The following is a 21,089-nucleotide window of genomic DNA, read 5'->3' on the forward strand; positions in this document are numbered from 1 at the left end:
CCTTAGCCCTGCTGCAGTTGATAGTTCCAGCCCCACTACACTGGGGCTGAAGCAGAAAATGTTTCAGAAGTCTCTGGAAGTCATGGAATCCGTGACATCATCTTAGCTTTACTAATGAGATAAGGGGAAGTTTCTAAAAAGAAGGCCTCTGACCCATAGGGGTGACTGGAGATGGTTTTAAATAAAACAAAAAGAATCTGTTTTCAAATGAGCCAACATGGCCCATCCCAACCTGTACACCTGTGTTAAAATCTATGTGAACCCAAGTGCAATGAAAAAAACTACTGAGCAGCAAGGAAGAGGAGAGGAAAGGCCTTGGGAAGAAAGGTGGTGGTAACGATTATCTGGATTAAGACTAGAAATAAGGGTGAACTGTCTCAAACAGGCTTTCAGCTGAAGTCAGTATTTGGCAATGACATCACTTGTTTGTTAAAGGGCATAAGAAAGAAAACTCTTAGAGGCTTTACTGCTAATACCTGCATCACCGCAGTGGAGCCAACCAATATGGATCTAATCACTATGATTATGGGCTATGATTATGTCACAGAAGTCACGGAATCTGTGACTTCCAGAGACCTCTCTGACATTTTCTGCCCCAGGGTTGGACTGCTGTCAGCAGGCAGCCCTCAGCTGCTGCTGCTGGAGGACCCCAACAGCTCCTGGCTGCTGCGCAGCAGGAGGACCCCGGAGCTCCCTCAGGGTCCCCCAGAGCTCCCACTCACTGCAGATGGCTGAGATCCCCACAGCTGCCCAGCCACGGTGGTTGGCAGGAGCCTCCCACCCCCACCCCAGCAGCCCAACCGCAGCAGGGGGACCCTGCAGCAGCCCAGCCCAGCCCAGGGGGACAGCAGGTGGACCCCCTGCAGCTGCCCACCCACCAGGGTGGAGATTGGGCCCCACAGCAGCACAGCCACTGTGGGTGCTGGACCCTTATGTCAGGGATATTTTTAGTAAAAATCATGGACCGGTCACGGGCTTCTGTGAATTTTTATTTATTGCCTGTGACCGGTCTGTGATTTTCACTAAAAATATCCATGACAAAATCTGAGCCCTACTAATAACCCCTGGCTTTAACCTGTTTGTAAGTATCTTGATCAAATGTTTATAAATGTTTTGTTACTGTTTAGATGTAGTAAACTGCTTATTATTTAGGTTTTTTAGCCACGGTTAGAGCAATTGTATTGACCTTTGGATTTAATAAAGGTATCAAAGTCATGCTAACTCATCCATACTGCACTACGCAGACCTTTTGATTTTGATCTGCAGTTTGACTTGCATCCACACTGCAAAATGACAAGGCTTGGATCTGAGATACGGCAGGACTCACGCTCTGACTCCCCCAGCAGGATCCTGGAACCCCAAGACCAGAGTGCTTGCTGATCCAAGTCAAACTGAGTTGTTGTGGACAGAAGGGGGGCTTGGGCTCAAACCTGATCAGAGCCTGGATTCAACGTGCCATGTAGATATACCTTAAGTGTTTGTATAGTACCTAGCACAACGGGGTCCTGATCTTGGTTGGGGCTCTAGGCATTACTTGAAGATAAATAATCAACAAATTGTGCTGGGATCTCTGCATAGCTATCAATATCTAAACAGTGGGGTAACAGACAAATCACCAAATATACTTGGCTTCCAACTGCTGGAGATTTTGTTTGGATTCTAGTAAATTTCAGCACTTACAGATTGCATTACAAGTAAATTAATTATCACAACCCTCCCCAGAGAAGATAGTATTTACCTTTTTAAGTCAAACCCCTTAACATCACTGTAAGGGGAGGGCTTAACCAAATTTAGGAAAGAAAAAAAATAAATACACAAACACTTTAAATTTATTTGACATTTCCCTAGAATTTAGGAGTGCATGCTCAGACTCAGCTCAACAAAGATATCCCATATTTTAAAATCAAAATGTTTTATTATGAACTTTGCCAAGCAGACCAAACCAAAGGATGTTTGGCTGCCCTGATGTCCTTTTTTTTTTAGACTTTTTTCTAAGCACAAATGTATTTCATTACACAGATGCTGTCAACTTAAAAAACAAAACACACTTTCGTCTGAATAACTTTACCAGTTATTGTTAGCAGTAACACCCTAAGTCACTAGGTCCAAGGAGAGAATACTTCAATGCTTCACAATGACACTAAAACAATAAAGGACAGCACTGTGTCAACACATCTGTTGTCCCTGGGAGTCATTCACACAACGGAGAAGAGAAATACATTAAAAAACACACACAAATAAATTCAGGAAGTTTTGGCTGCAAAAGAAAGAAAGGCAAAAAGTAGTGACTGAAGCTTGGTCTACATTAGCAACAATATGTTGGTATAACCCTGGTGAAAAATCTACACCCCCGAGCGACGCAGTTATGCCGACCTAACCCCTGGTGTAGGCAGTGCTATGGCAACAGGAGGGCTTGTCCTGGCTCCCGCCTCTCAGGGAGGTGGAGTACCTCTCTCATCAACAGGTATGGTCTTCACTGAAGCGCCACAGCTGCGCTGCTGTGGCATTTTACGGGTAGACAACCCCTGAGAGCAGGAGTGCCCATTGGATACTATGACCATAGCACTGCCAACCGCAAGCAGACAAGTCCCCGTTCACCCCCAAGAGTCACGAGAGAGTTGTTAAGCCAATGAGATTTGATATAGCCCCAGGGCCTGGGTTTTTCATAGCTGCCTTCCGGTGCACATTGTCCAGCTTCTCTTCACACCCCCAACCCGGGGAGGCGCCATGCGAGTCTAACGAAGCTCGTGGCTCCACAAACTGGGGCTTCGGAAGAACACACCCGAAGCCAGTAGCCCCGGCTCGCGCCCCGCTCGCCAACCTCCGAGGAGCCGCACTTGAGACAGACGCTGACCCGTCCTCAGCGCCAGCGGCCGGGTGAATAAAGAACCGGCGCCTCCGTTCCCGGCTCGCCGAGCACCTGCCGCGCCGCGCTGCCCACCCGCGGTAGGCCTGGCCCCGCCGCTCGGGAGTCATGGCTGAGCCCGAGGCCCCCGGACCAGCCTGCTACGGGCCGGCCGCAGCGCGAGCCAGCTGGGCGCGTGACCCGCCCCAGGGCCAGGCGCCCCGGCAGCGCTTACCCGCTCCGGCCCTACGGCCTCCTGCGGCGGAGCGCGGCCCCGGCGCTCGCCCATGGCGCGCGGCGGCCAAGCGGGACTGCGCCACGGGCCGGAGGGACACGCTCGACCGGCGCTGCGGAGCCGCTGGAACGTTACAAACGGCGCGGCTGTTCTGTTGGTACGGAGCATGCGCGTTCCGATTGCGCATGCTCAGTGAGCTCGGCTGAAGCCGCTGCCCTCCCGGCTGTTCACGGGGGCGGAGCAGAGGCGCAAAGGGGCCTGAGGGGCGGGTGAAATATTTTACACCCCCTTCCCCCACCACACGTGGCAAGGGCCTGCCCGGGTTTGCTGTTCCCAGGAGCCCCCTGCCAGGCCCATGGCTGCATAAGGCTCCTGCAGCGGGCAAGTGTGGCTCTGGGGGCTGCCCTGGGCCTGTCACACCTGCAAGGGGAGAGGCGCCTTGAAGTTACTCACGCCGCTCCGAGCACCGCAGCATTGACCTGCGTTAGCTGGAGGCAGCCTGCTATTTAGCTGACATTTTCCTAGCAAAAAGCACAGGAGTACTTGTGGCACCTTAGAGACTAACAAATTTATTAGACCATAAGCTTTCGTGGACTACAGCCCACTTCTTCGGATGCATATGCATATTTATCCGAAGAAGTGGGCTGTAGTCCACAAAAGCTTATACTCTAATAAATTTGTTAGTCTCTAAGGTGCCACAAGTACTCCTGTTCTTTTTGTGGATACAGACTAACACGGCTGCTACTCTGAAACTTTTCCTAGCAAGTAATCCTGACTGTCTGAAGGGCTGCTAGTAGCTTCAGCCATCAGCTGTGACAGGGGTTCTAGGAGAGCTCCTGCTGTCTGCAGCATGAGTTTCTCAGACACATTTGTTCTTGGGGACCACGTGACAGCATGGCAGAACGATTGCCTGGTTTGGTGTCAAAATTTCTCCAACTTCCTTTGATCCACTCAGGGAGATTGCTTTCATCAGCTGCCATTTTGCCTCTTTCTCCAGCAGCCTAGTGCTTTTTCACCTGTCACCATGTCTGTGTAGAACCTGCATTCCACATGTTCACCAGAGGCCAGATTTTTAAAAGGGGTGTTGGTGTCACTAGGCATAACCCTAGGTAACTCGGGAGGGTGGAAGACCACGAGTGTTGATGAAGCCTTCCTGCTCTAGGCCTAAATGAACCAAAGCTCCTCCATGTTTGAACTTCAATCAACCTAACAAGCCAGCAACAGTAAATGGAATGTGTAACAGTCAGTTATCAGTTGCAACACCGCTCAAACCGGTATAAAGCGGTAGTAATAAGGCCTGCATGCTTCTGGCTGAAAGGCAAGATAACAGATCAAAGGGACAAGGACAAGATAACGGTTCAAAGAAGAGTTACTAACGAGCTAGACTTATAGCCGCCAAGATGACTTAACTGCTTAAATGTAATTGCTACTGCTTAATGTAACTGCTATGGGGGGGGGAGGGAAGAGCTTAGTTACAGTAAAGTATAAAAAAAGAAAAATTGCTTATGTTGGTGTGCTTGATCTGAGACGTGCCAAGTCTCCTTGCACCACTTTGAGATCTCAAATAAACTTTGCTTCTCCACCCTGGTGTGCTCATTGGCGTGATGCACACCGGGCAACGAACCCCGCTGTTGCTTTCCTCGGGCACTCTGTGCCAGCAACAGGGGGAAAGTACCTAGTACAGTGGTTCTCAAACTTTTGTACTGGTGACCCCTTTCACACAGCAAGCCTCTGAGTGCGACCCCTCCCCCCCATAAATTAAAAATACTTTTTTATATATTTAACACCATTATAAATGCTGGAGGCAAAGCAGGGTTTAGGGTGGAGGCTGACAGCTCACGTAATAACCTCATGAGGACCCCCTGAGGGGTCCCGACCCCCAGTTTGAGAACCCCTGACCTAGTAGATACTTTTGAAAATTAGTTGCCTAAATATCTTATTAAAATAAGATATCTTAATAAACTAAAATAGTTGCCCTATACTATCTCAAATGAAATCCTTCTAAAAGGCAAATATCTACTGTATTTTTATAAAGCAACAAAAAGTCCTGTGGCACCTTATAGACTAACAGATGTATTGGAGCATAAGCTTTTGTGGGTGAATACCCACTTCGTCAGACACATGAAAGCTTATGCTCCAATACATCTGTTAGTCTATAAAGTGCCACAGGACTTTTTGTTGCTTTTTACAGATCCAGACTAACACGGCTATCCCTCTTGTATTTTTATAGTTATACAACATACAATATGGTTATACAACCATGAGATAGACTGACAACCACAAGTATTCAAAAATCATGAGTTATACACACAAAAGTTATGAAAGTGAAATACATATATGTGGGTTTCTCTTACTTTGCCATTCTGTTTCTAAGCCTTTAGAGCAGGGGTGGGCAAACTACCTGCGAGCTCCCGCTGGGGAGCATGGTCTGGGGCTTGCTCCAATCCAGTGCTCCAGCTGGGGAGTAGGGTCGGGGCCACTCCATGCGGCTCCCGGAAGCCACTGTATGACCCTGCTCCGGCACTCCAGCCGGGGTGCAGGGTCAGGGATGCTCCACACGGCTCCCGGAACCTGCGGCATGGCCCCACTCCAGTGCTCCAGCTGGGGCGCAGGCCACACCACGCGGCTCCCAGAAGCTGCAGCATGGTCCCATTCTAGCTCCTCCGTGCTCCAATGGCCCCTTCCAGCACTCCAATGGGAGCTGCAGGGGCAGTGCCTGAGGACGGGGCAGTGTGCACAGCTGTCTGGCCGTGCCTCCACATAGGAGCCGGAGAAGGGACATGCTGCTGCTTCTGAGAGCCGCTTGACTTAAGCGCCGCTCGGAGCCTGCACCCCTGAGCCTCTCCACATGCCCCAACCCCCTGCCCCAACCCTGATCCCCCCTCATGCCCTCCAACCCCTCAATCTCAGCCCAGAGCACCCTCCTGCACCCCAAACCTCTCATCCCTAGCCCCACCCCAGAGCCTGCAACCCTAGCTTGAGCCTGCACCCCTTCCCGCACCCCTATCCCCAGCCCAGGGCCCCCTCCTGCACCCTGAATTCCTCGTTTCTGGCCCCACCCAGAGCCGGCACCCCCAACTAGAGCCCACACCCCAACCCCAATTTTGTGAGCATTCATGGCCTGCCATACAATTTCTATTCCCAGATATGGCCCTCAGGCCAAAAAGTTTGCCCACCCCTGGTTTAGGGTACACTAGCTTCATATTTTTGCAGTCTCCTTTCCCAAAGAATCCATATATCTAAAACAGGTCTACATTTCTAAAATATTCAATACCATTTTGGACTTCCAATAACATGCAATTCCCCCCTCCTTTTGTTTTAATAATTGAAAACTTATTAAAAATCCTTATGGCTGTAAGTAATTCCCCATCCTGCAAGCACCAAAGTGCACTCTTTACTCCATTTGTTGCATATATAAAAGTTGATTTTTCTACTGAAGTGTGTATCCTTCTAATTGCATATTTTAGTTTTGTAGCCTTTGTGTGCTATATATTTGTTATGATACATTTCAGTGATGTTCTTTATTTTGACAGGTTTACTGTTCTGTCTTGCCAAAATCAAGGATTTTCTAAGATAAATTATCCTGTTACTCCTTTGAATTGGTTGCCTTTTGGAGAAACTAAAGTGCCTTTTCTCCACTATGTTTTTACAGGGAGATAGCAAATGCATCAGCTATCCCATGGTAAAAATACACATTTCTCAACCCTGAGGGGACAGACTATAATGCTGACTCAGACGTTAAATTAACCATTTTGCATAGTTTGACAACTCTGATACTGACTGTGTGGCTAACACTGCTCCATCAGAGGCATTTCCATTTGGGCGAATGTCATGGAAAAACAGTTTAAAGCATTTTAACTAAAGGAATTAACATAGGCTCCCTGCCAACCCTCCCATTTTTCCTTATTAAGGGCATTTCTAGATAGTGTGATACTTAAGGTACAAAGTTAATGCACATACCTCACAGCACCTTAAACCCCTATGTGTGGATGCTTTCATTCAAAAGTAAATCGGTGTTAGTTTTGACAACAGTAGTCAGGGCCCCATGGAAGATTTAATGAGTCCTTCCACAAAACACTATTAATAAGCAGACCTTTGACCTGCCTTGAACATTTTTTAAAGTTTGTATATATTCCACATCCATCATACCTTGCGACCCATGGACCAGAGGACGAGGAAGTTGAGAGGCAGCAAATTATGACTGTCACAATTTGCTGGCTGGGGGCTGGTGTAAGGCAGGGGCATTAAATTGTGACAGAACAGCAACAAGGAACACCTAGATGTCAGTAATTGTGACTGATAGCAAATTGTAACATTGTGTGTAATTCTGTCACTGCATGTGCAAGCTAAGCAATCAGCCTGTGCGCAAGAGGTGGGTGAGATCTGAGACTGGGGAATGGTCTGTCCCCATTCAAGTAAAACTGAAAACTCCATCTGGAAAGAGCAAATGTTCTTTTAAAAGCTTTTCTTTGAATTACACCAGGTTTGGGGGAAGTTTGGAAATTGTAACAAATGATTAAAAATATTTTGCTCCTGTAATTAAGTGTGCACCACACATATATGCTGCTCCTATTAATGTCATACCCCAATTTACACTGAAAAAAAAAAAACCCAGGACCCCCTCCAACTAAAAAAGGAGCAAGAAAATAGAAAAATCATGTGCCAGACCCCAAAGCAACCTTTTCCCTTCCTACACACAAGAGCAATCTGACCTGGACTTGCAAGCATTTATGAGGAGCAGCAGCCTTGTTATATGCAGAAACCAGAAAAAGCTACCAGTGTCCAAACTTCATGTAAAACCCAAATAGGTTTTTGGATTAAACAATAAAAGAGCTCTGAAAGGGCAAAATACTGAACACTTCACTCCACTGTTCTCTCTGGCACCTGGACCTGTAACCTTGGTGTTATTTGACTCATTTACCTTTTTCTCACTTCTGTATTCAGGTTGTTGCCAAATCCTGCCAGTTCTTTCTGGCCCATCCACACAAATTCAAACTGTGCACTTGCTAACCAATTGTGACATTCATGTGACCCATTTACAGCATGTACAGCTGAGTTGTGTCATAAGAGAACAAAGAGAGGTCAAGGACCATGCTCACCTATGTGTCTGTACAGCACCTAGCACAATATGGGTACTACTGCACATCCACACCTACCAGTGTTTTGCTGTTTGTTGGTGCATTCTGGAAAGATTTAGGCAGTTACCTGTAACTCCTCAAGAGTGGGCAGATTGATTGGAGGACAGGCATATACAGCAGCACCACCAGTACCTGGGTAATGCACACGGGGATGTCCTACCACACAGACAGCTGGAAGGGAGGAGGAGCAGCCAAACTGGTTGCAAAGGCAGAATAGCTAGGGGTGTTCCTGTCCAACCTGCAGAACGGCAGGTGTTACTAAGGGCATGTCTACACGTACAGCGCTGCAGCAGCGCAATTGTACTGATGCAGCTGTGTCACTGCAGTGCGTCTGGTGAAGACACAATGCTAATGGGAGAGAGCTCAGCATAATAAAACCACCTCTGTGAATAGCAGAACCTATGCTGGCAGGAGAAGCTCTCCTACCGATGTAGTGCTGTGCACACGAGTGCTTAGGTCAGTGTAACTTGTCACTCGGGGGGGGAGGGGGGTATTCACACCCCTGAGCAACACATAAGCTGTAGTGTAGACATAGCCTAAGTGGTTACAGAAAACCCGCCTAGGCCGCTGGAACAAGTGAAGCACTTGACTGCCAGGTTTAGAGAGTATTAATCACGTATGTGAGCACAAACCATAGTCAGAGCAAACAATCCCACTAATGGTTAAAAGGGTGCGAACTGGTCAACTGCAATTCTCCCCTCTCCTTTTCTTGCTCTTCTCCATCTATCCAAAAATCCTTCAAAAAATATGCTCATTTGAATCCCTTCACTGGTTTCACGTCATCCTTTGCATGGAGTTCAGTTTTCTCATCCTCACTTTCAAGGCCCTGCACTATTCTGCTCCTGCCACTCAATTCCTTAACTGCACTCAAGCCACTCGCAGGGCACGGGATTGGAACTCAGGAGATCTGGATTCAGTTTCCAGCTCTGGCACAGAATCCCTGTTTGACACCACTTTGTCTCTTTTAGGTCTCAGGCCTGGTCTACATTGGGGGGGTCGACCTAAGATATGCAACTTCAGCTACGAGAATAGCATAGCTGAAGTTGGCATATCTTAGTTCGACTTACCTCGTGTCCTCACAGTGCAGGGTCAATTACCGCAGCTCTCCCGTCGACTTTGCTTCTGCCTCTCACCGAGCTGGAATTCAGCAGTCGACGGGAGAGCAATCGGGGACTAGATGCGATAAATCAATCCCCAATAGATAGATCACTACCTGCCGATCCGGCGGGTAGTGTAGACATACCCTCAGTTCCCAGGCTTTAAAGAGAAAACTAACACTTTTTAGGCTTTGTCTACACTGGCAAGTGAAAGACAATACTTTTGCCGCTCAGAGGTGTTAAAACTCACCCACACCCCAAAAAGAAAAGTTTTGTCGATGACAAGCGCTGGCATGAACAGCACTTTGTCGGCAGGGCAAAGCTGCTGCCGCTCGTGGGGGGTGGAAGTTTTTTGTCGTCAGGAGAGCTCTCTCTTGCCAACAAACAGCAGCTATACTGCATGCCTTTTAGCATCACAGCTGTGTTGCTAAAAGCTGCATAGTCATAGGCGTGTGCACGGGGTGTGCCCAGGCACACCCTAATGCAGGGGTGGACAAATGGTTCCACTCCCCAGCGCGGCAAGCCACGAGGTCCACGCTCCTGGGCCGGAGCACCCGGCCGAGCGCAGCAAGCCACCGGCTCCTCCCCCGCCTTCCCCTGGAGCCATGCCGCCACGTGCAGCGCTCTGGGGGCCGGGGCTGCGCGCTCCCACGGGGCAGTGTTTGGCTCCACAGAGAGGCTAGGAGCCTCATCTCATGGTAAGGGGTCCGGGGCCAGGGGGGTTGAATAAGGGGTGGGGGCAATCAGGGGACAGGATGGTTTGGATAGGGGGTGGAATCCCGGGGCGGGTGGTTAGGGGCAGGGGGTCTCTGGAGGGGGCAGTCAGGGAGTAGGGGGGATTGGATGGGGCATGGGAGTCCTGGGGTCTCCCCAGGGGTGGGGGGTGGATAGGGGTCAGGGCAGTCGGGATAGGGAGCAAGGAGGGTCCTGGAGGGGGCAGTTAGTGTGTGTGGGGGGGTCTCTGGAGGGGGTGGGCAGGGGACAAGGAGCTGGGGGGGTTGGATGAGTCAGGAATTCTGGGGGGGCTGTCAGGAGGCAGGGGTGTGGAGAGGGGTTGGGGGAGGCAGGGGGGTTGTATGGGTCGGGAGTTTTGGGGATCCTATCGGGGGTGGGGAGCAGTTGGATAGGCGTGGGAGTCCCAGGGGTCTGTCTGGGGGAGAATGTGTGGATATGGGTGGGGGCAGTCAGGGGACAGGTAGGGTCCTAGGAGGGCAGTCAGGGGACAAGGAGCAGGGAGGCTTAGATAGGGGGGTGGAGTCCTGGGGGGGACAGTTAGGGACAGGGGTCTCAGGAGGCGGTAGTCAGGGGACAAGGAGCAGGGGGGGTTGGGGGTTCTGAGGGGGGGGAAGTCAGGGGGCAGGAAGTAGGAGGGAGTGGATGGGGGCAAGACTAGGGCAGGGGCAGGGCTCCCTGGGTGCACACCCTAATTAAATGGGCTGCGCACACCTATGTGCATAGTGTAGACATAGCCTTAGAGGAGTTAGAATTGCCTGGCTGGAACAGGCCGGCAGTCCATCTTGCATAACATCCTGTCTCCAACCGTAGCCAGAATCAGATGCTTCTGCAATAGGCAGAAGTGGAACTTCCATCTTCCTACCCTTTGTCTTGCTATTTGGATTGTAATTTCCTTGGGGCAGGGACTGGCCCATGTATCCTTAGCACAATTGGGTCCACGAGATATAAATGTATTTCAAACAACTAATTTCTCCCTTTATACTCTTCTCCTATTCTTGACTTCTATACTATCCTCTGCAACTGAAACAACTTCCCTATCCAGTAAGTGCTCTCCTTAAAATACATCTGTAAAGCCCTTCCACAGCCAATTGAATTACACTTTTTAAAAAAAAGACTGCTTTGAAAATGTCCCGTGTTCCTGGCCCTTTAGTATATTAGGTCTGATCTTCTTTATTTGTCCAGTCCAGACTATAAATTCCTTGGGGCAGGGACAGTGTTTCCATCTGTTTTGAATGGCACTGAACTCCCTGTCAGCACTCAGTAACTGTCCATCTTGAACCTTGCATCAAAACACGACAAAAACTCTGAAAAGAGTCAGGTGTTCCCCAGCTGCATCAGATCACCAGGCAGATGGGAGGCAGCTGCTTAGCCACAGGAATAAAAAAGTTATTAAAGTTAATGTTTAAAATTAAATATACACAAGTTAGAGGGAAGGTATTATACATCAGGGTCAGGCTTGAGTTATGAGGGATTACAGGTATTGGTTACAAGGATCATGAGATACATACATATCACATAACCAGCATAGACCAAGATTGGGGTGCGGAGTTTTTAAAGCATCAGTGGATAAGTGGGCTCGGGGACACCACCCATGGAATATATTAAGAGTCCAGGTCAGTATCAGTGTAGCGAATAAGTACATGGGAACTACATTGTAGTCTGCAAGGAACTCAAGCCCAGGAAGTTATCTACCAACAGTGTTTATTTTTAAAAAAAAGGAGGGGAGGAGCAATTTGACCCATCAGATACCATAACAAAGAGGTACTAATTCTACTGCCAGGAAAGACAAGACATCATCTCAGCAGAAGAAAACCAGAATACTTCAGTATTGTTGTAAGGGGTTTGATATCAGCCCATTATCATTGAATTGCATTTTCCCTCCCAAGTCAAAAACATTATTTGCACCTGAGAACAAAAAAACCCACCCATCATCTATCACAGCAAGCAAAGTGTGGAGACAGGCATAGTCTAGGCCCTAGGGAAAGCCTGCTTACAAAGGGGACATGACACAAATGAGAGAGATTTAGGATCATTTTGTCTGGAATAGAGGATTACCGCAGAGCTGTCTGGATTCTAAATTATGATCAATTCCTTATTACCTTTTCCTGTAATATGAGAAGAGGTAATTCAATTACACTGATCACCACTTTTAAACAAAGTGTAAAAGGAAATATTACACACAGTATCAAGTAATCCTGTGGAATTCACTGCCACTGGGAACGAAGTCAAACACTATGGCCAGAAAGTTTGGCGGATTTGATAATTTTATTAATACTATTTGTAGTTACGTATGTGAACATAATGGAAATCAGAAGGATGTCTCTAACCTGCTTTTGAATACCACTAAAATCCCTAGGTAGTTGTTCACCTGAGATCTGCATTGATTTTTGCCTCTCCAGAAATTTAGATTTTCTTCCTCCCAATGGTCCTCCATTAGCTCCAAGTGGTTTGTCCACAAAGCTGCTTCATTATGAATATTTACTAAAGCATGTGTTCCTGAAACAGGCTTGAACATGATCTGCTGTTGATATCACAACAGTAACTGAAGGTGTCCCTCAGTTAGTTTCAAAGCTAGTCTCTGCTTTGACAGAGGAATGGGGGATGGTCCATGCAGGAAAACCAGAAAGTTTGGCCTTCCTGAGCCAACACAGCCATTAAAATTCTCTTCAGATGTTTGCACAGGAGGAAAACATTCGTCTTAATCAGTTGCTACATTTTTTCCTGCCTCTTCACTCAGGGCTTGTTTACATGGGTTTTTCCACAATGGAGTAGCTGACCTGATGCAAACCCCTCACATGGCTATGTTGCACTGATGTACTGGCAGATGTACTGCACTGGTGTAAAAATTATTTGTACTAGCAGAGCTTACCCCAGTTTCAGTAAACAGCTCTGATGCAAGTCACTTTTTACACTAGTGCAGTACATCTGCCCTAGGGGTTTGCATCAGCCCCAGGCCCAAACTCTGGTGTAGACAAGCCCTGAGGTCATAGTAAGAGTCAGGTGCTGGGAAGCATTTCCAGCTAGCAGAAGTGACTATTCAGAAGGCAGATCAAAAGACCGTGAGAGCATGTACTATGGCCCAGGCTGTTGAAAAAAGGTTAAACAAAGTTTGGTTTCTCCCTAGTGCTGGGGCCTAACAGCAATGATACTTTAAGACTTACAAACATTGCAGGGGTTGACCTTTAAAAGGTACAGGGCGCTGGGGATAGGAGACATCACTCCCAAATATTCCTAGCCAATGCCAAGCCACCAAAAGACTTGTGTGGAATTGTAAATATGACCTTTCAGAATTTCCACTTATTTTCCAGAAATTTAACTTTCATTTAGAATTTCTTGGCTCTCAGGGGTGTGTATTTTTTTAAAATAACAATATCCTAATAAGGACTAAGTATTATCTAGACCATTCCTAATAGGTGTTTGCCTAACCTGCTCTTAAAAATCTCCAATGATGGAGATTCCACAACCTCCCTAGTCAATTTATTCCAGTGCTTAGCCACCCTGACAGTTAGGTTGGACATTAGGAAAAACTTCCTAAACCTCCCTTGTTGCAATTTAAGCCCATTGCTTCTTGTCCCATCCTCACTGGTTAAGAACAATTTTTCTCCCTGCTCCTTGTAACAACCTTTTATGTACTTGAAAACTGTTATGTCCCCTCCGTCTTCTCTTTTCCCGACTAAACAAACCCAATTTTTTTCAATCTTCCCTCCTAGGTCATGTTTTCTAGACCTTTACTCATTTTTGTTGCTGTTCTCTGGACTTTCTCCAATTTGTCCACATCTTTCCTGAAATGTGGCGCCCAGAACTGGACACAATACTCCAGTTGAGGCCCAATCAGTGCGGATTAGAGCAGAAGAATTACTTCTCATCTCTTGCTTACAACACTCCTGCTAAAACATCCCAGAAGGATGTTGGTGGTTTTTTTTGTTTGTTTTTTGGGGGCAAGCGTTACACTGTTGACTCATATTTAGCTTGTGGTCCACTATGACCTTCAGATCCCTTTCCACAGTACTCCTTCCTAGGCAGTCATTTCCCATTTCCTATGGGAGGTAAGGAAGTATTCTTAATTCTACAGATCAGAAAGCTGCGGCATAGAGATGTGTGTAGAATGTTACAAAGAAAGCCCATGGTGGAATTGGGTAGAATTCCAGGTTGCTCTTGGCTTCCAGTTCTATACTTTAACCACACAAGCATCTTCCCTCCCAAATCAAATCTTGAGGGATTTCCCCCAAACGCCACCACAACAATTCTCAATTACTTCCTGGAAGTATTTCACAGAAAACCTTCCAATCAAAAGCTGAAAATTCATGGAAAGTAACTTTTCAGTTATCTAACACAGTGTTTCTCAATGACCAGTCTGTGGACTGGCACTGGCCTGAGATCTCTCTGACACAGTTTAGGAAGGCAACGAGATGGTCCCTGGTATAAAAATGGTTGAGAAACACTGATCTAACACAAGGAATTCAGCATGTCTGAGTCATTTGTTCAGTGACAAAATTTGTAAGACAGTTTCAACACAAAATAATAGGAAATTTTAAACTAGGACAGGCAAGTTAAAAATATTAGGGAAAATATGACGCACCCAACAAGAGGGAGAATCCAGTGTTAAAAGATGTCTACCGTAGGGAATAGTTTGCAATGTAATTGGTGGCAACAAAAAAGGCGGCTGCAGTTTTGGGGTGCAGAGAGACATTTCACAAATCAGGAAAGTACGGTCTTCTCTACACAGTTCTAGTGCAGCTGCAGCAGGCACATGATTCCATTTCCATTATCCAGAGGTCTTTGAGGGCCAACTAAAAACTTCATATGATCTGTTTAAGATATAAAACTGAAATTTGTTTATGAACATTTGGATTTGGGACAAATGTCAGATAAACTGAAATTTGGATAACTGGGGATTTGACTGTATCGCAATCAGTCCTGGGCAAACCACTAGTAGAAAGAAACTGGAGGGAGTTCAGAGAAAAACAGCAATAATTTAAAGAGGGCTGGAAGGACTGATGAATGAGAAAAAATTAAAAGTTAAATATACATAACTTGGTCAAGAGACAAAAGGGAGAGGTAAATCTATGAACATCTGAAGAGTGTAAACAGAATGGAAAGGAGCTATTTAGGATAGTGGAAGGTGTATAATTTTGGTTATGACAGGATGACACTACAAAAGGAAATTTTAGGTAGACTAGCAGGGAAAGCTTCCTGATTCTGGGATACATTATACTGTGGAATGGTATTCCAAGGGCTGTTACAAAAGACCCCATCAATAGATACCTAGAAGATGTACCTACCCCAGATAACAGTAAAGCAACTACAGGGAGATGGACTGGATGACCGACATCATTTTTTCCCCTATTTGAATGATAGAATTAAAGATGAAGGGCATTTTAACATTTTCTGCCCTTGCTCATCTTTGGATGGGTGAATTCTAAGTACATCAGAATACCCCATTAGTTTTGTATATAGTCCATGCTTTTACAATAAAAAAACCCCATACTTATCTTTGGAAGGAAAAAGTAAAGTCCAGTTTCTCATGTCTGTTTGAAATTACTAAAATTCTGCAAGAAATACATTTTACTTTTGCTTGCAAATTTTCTAGTCTATTGTTCTTATCTCCACATTTAGATTTAACGAACAGAAATCTCACTTGCAATAGCAAAAAACAGTTGTCATTTCAAAGCCAAACTGGGAAATTAAACCAGCTAAGTATGAGGAAAAACCCAGATCATTTTTTAAAATCTAGAATCCCAGAATGGGGTTGCAACATGGAATTTAACTTGGGCAACATGTATGATTACTTGAACATTAGTGACTACCATTAAAATCCAGAATTTGTCAGGTTAGCATGATGTGTTATATCATTACAATAGGAACCAACTATTGACTTGTTGACATTTTATTGGCGGCTGCTGTACTACTTAGAGAATTATGAACACTTGAGGAATTAGGCCATAAAACTGAAATATTACAAACTTTTCTCCTTTTTTTCTTTTATTTCTCTAGCGCATCTTAAAAATAAACTAACAGAAGGGCTTAAGTCAAAGGGAAACAAGGTGTATGATTTTAATAAACATTTTTCTTATTAAAAACCTTGATATTGCTTAAATATACCATACAGAGAAAAACTATTTTATAAAGCAACATACACATTTCAAGTCAATGATGGCAACATAAATTATTCTGGCTAACCCCTCTGCTTATGTCATCAGAATGCCTTGGTTGTGTATATATGGTGAACTACTGTATAAGACTAGTTACCTGTGTAATTTCTGCCTAGCTATACAGTACAGGTTTTTAAAAAATGTTTATGCTATATACAGAAATATATATACATATAACATATATTTATATGTTATACATACACATACATTTTTATACATATACACACAATACATATATACACACTACTTTACACTTACATACGGCCTTTGATCAGAAGATCTTGGATGAGTTTTACATCATTAAGCCTCACAAAGCTTCTGTGAGGGAGGCAGCTTCTTTATTTTATGGACTGTGAATCTGAGGCCTGATCTACAGTTTTTGTACCAATATGAACTATTTCAGTTAGGGCTGTGATTTTTTTTTTTTTACTGAAGTATTTATACTGGTACAACTTTATACTGGTATAAAGGTGCCTTATACCTGTATAGTGTATAGTGTATTCCCCTTCCCATACAGGAATAGCTATACTGGTATAAAGCACCTTTATACCAAATATATAACTGCACCCACATCAGGGAGGTTGTACTGCTTTAAACTACACACCACTCTAGTAAAAGCAATACAGGTCGTGTTTAAGTCTTTGAGCTGAGGGTTTGTCTAAAATAACTTGCTGAAGGTCACAGTGGCAGATCCAGGAACGGAATCCAAAATGCCAGACTCCCAGTCCCCATTACCTAACCACTTGAAACCTCCCCCTGCCTATGAGGGCTGTTCTTGGGAATGCTATTATTTCATTAATACATGTGGAAATATTCCTACTTGGTGCATCTGCAGCTTAACTAAGCAAGTCTAGAAGAGTTAGCCTTATAAAACAGTCTTCAGAGTCAAAGTGGCACACATGGTGATGAGAGTTATGGTCCCAAGCCCTCCTCCATGCATGCAAGAGTTAGAAGTGCTACAGAAGCAGGATGCTGCATTTTTAGGTAGGGTGGAAAAAGGAAGGAGTTTAGGTCACTTCTGGCCATCCACTTCCGCTTGGCACTCAAAGTGGCATTGACCAATTTTGGTGGAAAACCAGTGTAGCACCCCTCAGCAAGGAAAGGTCATTGCAATATGGAGTCACAGAATGCAGGGAAAAATAGGAGAACAAAGTCTTTAATCAAAACCCATCATCATCAGTCTAGTCTATTAAGTCTTAGTAAGCATCAGAATTTGATAGCAAGGGTAAAGTTGCTCCTTTTTCTTTACTAATGGCCTTCCAACATTTATAATGGAAATCATTAAAGCATTAAGAATTTAATGACAAAAGTACTAGGCTACTATATGTTCAAAGACTACCCTTGTAAAACCAATAATCTCTTTATTAAAAAGAGTGGACATACAGTAGGTCCCACTACAATGAATTTGCAGATTTATTCCATCATAATCAATTTTGATTTTTGGGGAGAAACTTTCCCTTAAATTCTGCATTTTTGCGAAGAGAAGGGGTTGCCTGGCTCGCTCCATTCAGGATTCTCTGCTAACTGTAAAATGTGGGCTGAATTGCTTCCATTATTTATTTGTTTTATAGTGCAGATGCAGATCAATTTTTCAGTTAAGAAATTGAGATTTTTAATGGACAACTGTCTGGTGTAGGCTGTTAAGCTAAAATATTCAGAGTTACATAAATAAAAACTATTGTGTCTTCAATATGACTTGGTATTTTGTCTATAATTTCTTTATTAAAAACTGTAACAAGATACTTAAAAAAGGCTAGATACAAAAGTAGTTAAGCTGCTCACGAACATTAAAATTTTTCAAAATGTATCTTCAATAATCATGATCTTATAAACATTTTACAGTTACCAGAAAGTGCCCAGGCTGAGTTTACACAGTTGAGATACCGCAGTACAAGTGTCTAGTTAGAACTGGAAGTGGAACAATCTCCTGACTGTCTGCTTACTGAAATAGGGATACAAAAATGTTGATTGTGAACTATGAAATAATGTGCATTGGCCTCATCATATGTACAAAAAACCTCACTAAAGGTACAGATTACATGCAAAATATTAGTGATGGGATCTAATGTGCCAGAGTTCAATGCAATCAGAACAGAAATTGCAATGAAAGTGGTTTCATAAGTAAAAGTGAATGATTCCAACTCTTAGATCTGAACTGTGAAGAACTTTTTACAAGTTCAATATACATGATACACAACTGCAGCCAACCACAAATTAAACACCATAAAAAAAGTTAAAATAAAACACAGAACATACTTAATTTTTTATTTTGAAATTCCCTACTCCCTCTATACAAGAACCTTTGCTGAAACACTTTTCACAAAGGCAGCAGTGAATTTTCTGAACATTTTACATATTTTCCCTCAGCAAAAAGATAAATCACAGTGTAAATTATATTGTTCTGCTGTCATCTTTGGCTGGGGTTAGGCCAAGAAGTTATTGACTAGCGAACTGTTACAGTCAAACATTGCTAGTGCTCCTTAGGCCTGTAGGTTACAAACTTAGTACAGGAATGTTTGCATTTAATCAATAAAGTACCACCAGGGGTATGACAGCATTAACTTTCATAAACTTTTATAGACAAATGGAAAAATCTACAAAACTTAGCTAGTAATATTACACAGCAATACACACTTTTTATACTCTACACAAAACCAAAATTCTTGGTCTTAATGGCGAGTAACAATTTCTGTTTCAGAATCTGTTTAGAGGAATAGAGTGGGACATAAAGGCGAGAAATGCAAGTGTTTGCTGTAGGAAGATGTTGGTCATCTGGTGGTCTTATTGTGATGGATGGCATGGGCTGGAATCCCTCCTCACTGGCAGGCAATGATGGGCTTGATGTCCAAAAATAAACCTAAAAGAATAGAAAGTAGGCTGTAACTTTTGCTGGTCTAGAAATATTTAAACTGACTCCATGATACAAACATTGGTATCACATACTGATCATTGTTTTGACATGAGTAAAATGGGAAAGTCACAGGGCAGTCATGGTGCTTGATCATAAAACATTCCTTGTAGTATAGAGACTCAGTGGCTGTGCTGTGTACTATTACGACAATGTTATACTCCCAGTCATTTCCTCTCTTCTCTCAACTACAAATATATAATATCACATTTATCAAAGCAACTTATCAAAAGAAGCAACACTCTCCAAATATTAACCACATCTTGGTGCAGGAAGTTGGGATTCCCTGTCCTTTTGGGAAGAGGATAATGTCTGTGTATCAGAAACTTTTTTATATAATCGAATTAGCCATTTTATATCAATCAAATTACTGTAAAATACAGCACTGATATCAAATGCATTAATAGCTAGCAATGGAAATTGCAGTACCAAGAGTTTACTTGAAAAGTATTAGAAGTGTGAAATATTCTCTTGCACAGCAAAGTGAATACTGCATTGCACCCCTGAGTTCCCTTTGCCTAAACCAATCTGCTCTAGATTTTCCTCTTTTTACACCAGTTCTTGTTTTCTTCTTTGCGGAGTTCACTCAAAAATTAGAAGGTTGACATCTCTGAGGTGATCAAAAGAACATTTTAAAAGAGTGGGTGAATACAGTGCATAACAAGCAAACTTTTCCAATCCTCTATAAATGCAATTCAAACCTCATCTTCTGCCCATCTGTTACTCAGTGTGAAACCTCTCAAACAGGGACTGCAAACATGCTTGAGAGTTCTGAGATATGGACAATGAAAGATACACCAATATTAATTTTCTTGTGAAAAAGCTGGATTTCATATTCAGTCTCAAGAGTTGAAAGCCTAGTGCACAAACTCCCGAGTACTACTGCTACTCTACCAGTGTAGAAAACCTTTCCATTAAAACAAAAAAATACTGAAAAGCAACACTGATTGTTGAAAAACAGTCTTAAGCAACCTTTTACAGGGGAAGGACAACTTACTAGATCTTGTCTTTCTGTCATACTCATCTTCTCAACTATGGACCAAAACCAACGCTTGAACTGCAAAAGCTTCTCAGCATTTTCTCCTGTTTGAAACAGAATAATTAAATTAAATGTATCTGACAATGAACATTTAGAGCACGTGTTTTATACATGCCAGCAAGTAAACTTAGTGTCACTACCCCCTCCTCACAACACCTGCACACTAGGAACAAGGACAGTGCTATGTCAAACACTAACGCAAACACTTTTGAATGTAAGGACTAGACTTAAGAACACCGGTGTAAACAACTAATAAAATTAAGACACTGTATAATCTACTAACTAGCTGTATTTAAGTTTGTAACAGGTCAATGAAATATTTCTTTAAAATATTAGACTACATCAATCATAACTCTAAATATATGGTCAGGCCAGGATTTGGCAGGAAAAAATAGCACAACCCATAATTTGCTCTCCTTGCATTCTGATGGATTATTTATATAGTGATACTGAGGTTGTACCCTCGAAAGAGTTGTGTATTTTACTCTCCCATTTTGAGGTAAAGATTCTTAAAAGTGGCAAAGAATAGGGCTGGCACACTGAGAATCCTTTTAACAGATTATATTTAGAGCCATTCATTAAGGTCAATGAACAGAGCTGGTTTTAAGCTTAGAAAAAGTTGAAAAAATTATCCTTGCTATCCATCTCTACATAAAGGACAGACAGGTGAATAATACTAAATTTCTAGCTGTACAACTCATTTCCTAAACAGACTACGTATTTCATACCTGACTCATCATTGAAAGAGGTAAAGCTGATCAGCATTTGCACGTTTACTTCACCACAGCCGTTTACCAAAAGCCTGAAATCTTCTGCTGTCAAGTCTTCTAATGAATTCTTTGGAAGCACATCCAGCAGACCTTTCCTCATTGCCTGAAAGAGTCACATGATTCACTTTACACTGACCATCTCTGCTACTGTTTAAGTGGATTTCTGAGAA

At 43.9% G+C, this 21,089-nt stretch overlaps 2 protein-coding genes across 24 annotated transcripts in view; both read right to left on the reverse strand.

Annotated features, from left to right (window-relative positions):
- The window catches only part of RRM2B (ribonucleotide reductase regulatory TP53 inducible subunit M2B), a 35,793-nt gene extending 32,529 nt beyond the window's left edge, over nucleotides 1-3,264 (reverse strand). The window contains exon 1 of the mRNA XM_005306042.4: nucleotides 3,081-3,264. Coding sequence (XP_005306099.2) covers nucleotides 3,081-3,248 — 168 coding nt within the window. The 5' untranslated portion in view covers nucleotides 3,249-3,264. The remainder of the gene's footprint in view (nucleotides 1-3,080) is intronic.
- Nucleotides 3,265-16,563: 13,299 nt separating this feature from the next.
- The window catches only part of UBR5 (ubiquitin protein ligase E3 component n-recognin 5), a 137,716-nt gene continuing 133,190 nt past the window's right edge, over nucleotides 16,564-21,089 (reverse strand). For 15 of the 23 annotated variants that reach the window (XM_065582235.1, XM_065582233.1, XM_065582222.1 and 12 more), the window contains 3 exons: nucleotides 20,878-21,022; nucleotides 20,108-20,193; nucleotides 17,905-19,059 (listed from right to left, as the gene is read on the reverse strand). In XM_065582235.1, the coding sequence (XP_065438307.1) occupies nucleotides 18,847-19,059; nucleotides 20,108-20,193; nucleotides 20,878-21,022 (444 nt within the window). In that variant the 3' untranslated portion in view covers nucleotides 17,905-18,846. Of the gene's footprint in view, nucleotides 19,060-20,107; nucleotides 20,194-20,877; nucleotides 21,023-21,089 lie in introns of all 23 variants that reach the window. The other 8 variants (XM_065582226.1, XM_065582227.1, XM_065582225.1 and 5 more) reach the window with 2 other exon arrangements.

This window comes from Chrysemys picta, chromosome 2 (assembly GCF_011386835.1).
Source record: "Chrysemys picta bellii isolate R12L10 chromosome 2, ASM1138683v2, whole genome shotgun sequence".
NCBI classification, from domain to species: domain Eukaryota; kingdom Metazoa; phylum Chordata; order Testudines; family Emydidae; genus Chrysemys; species Chrysemys picta.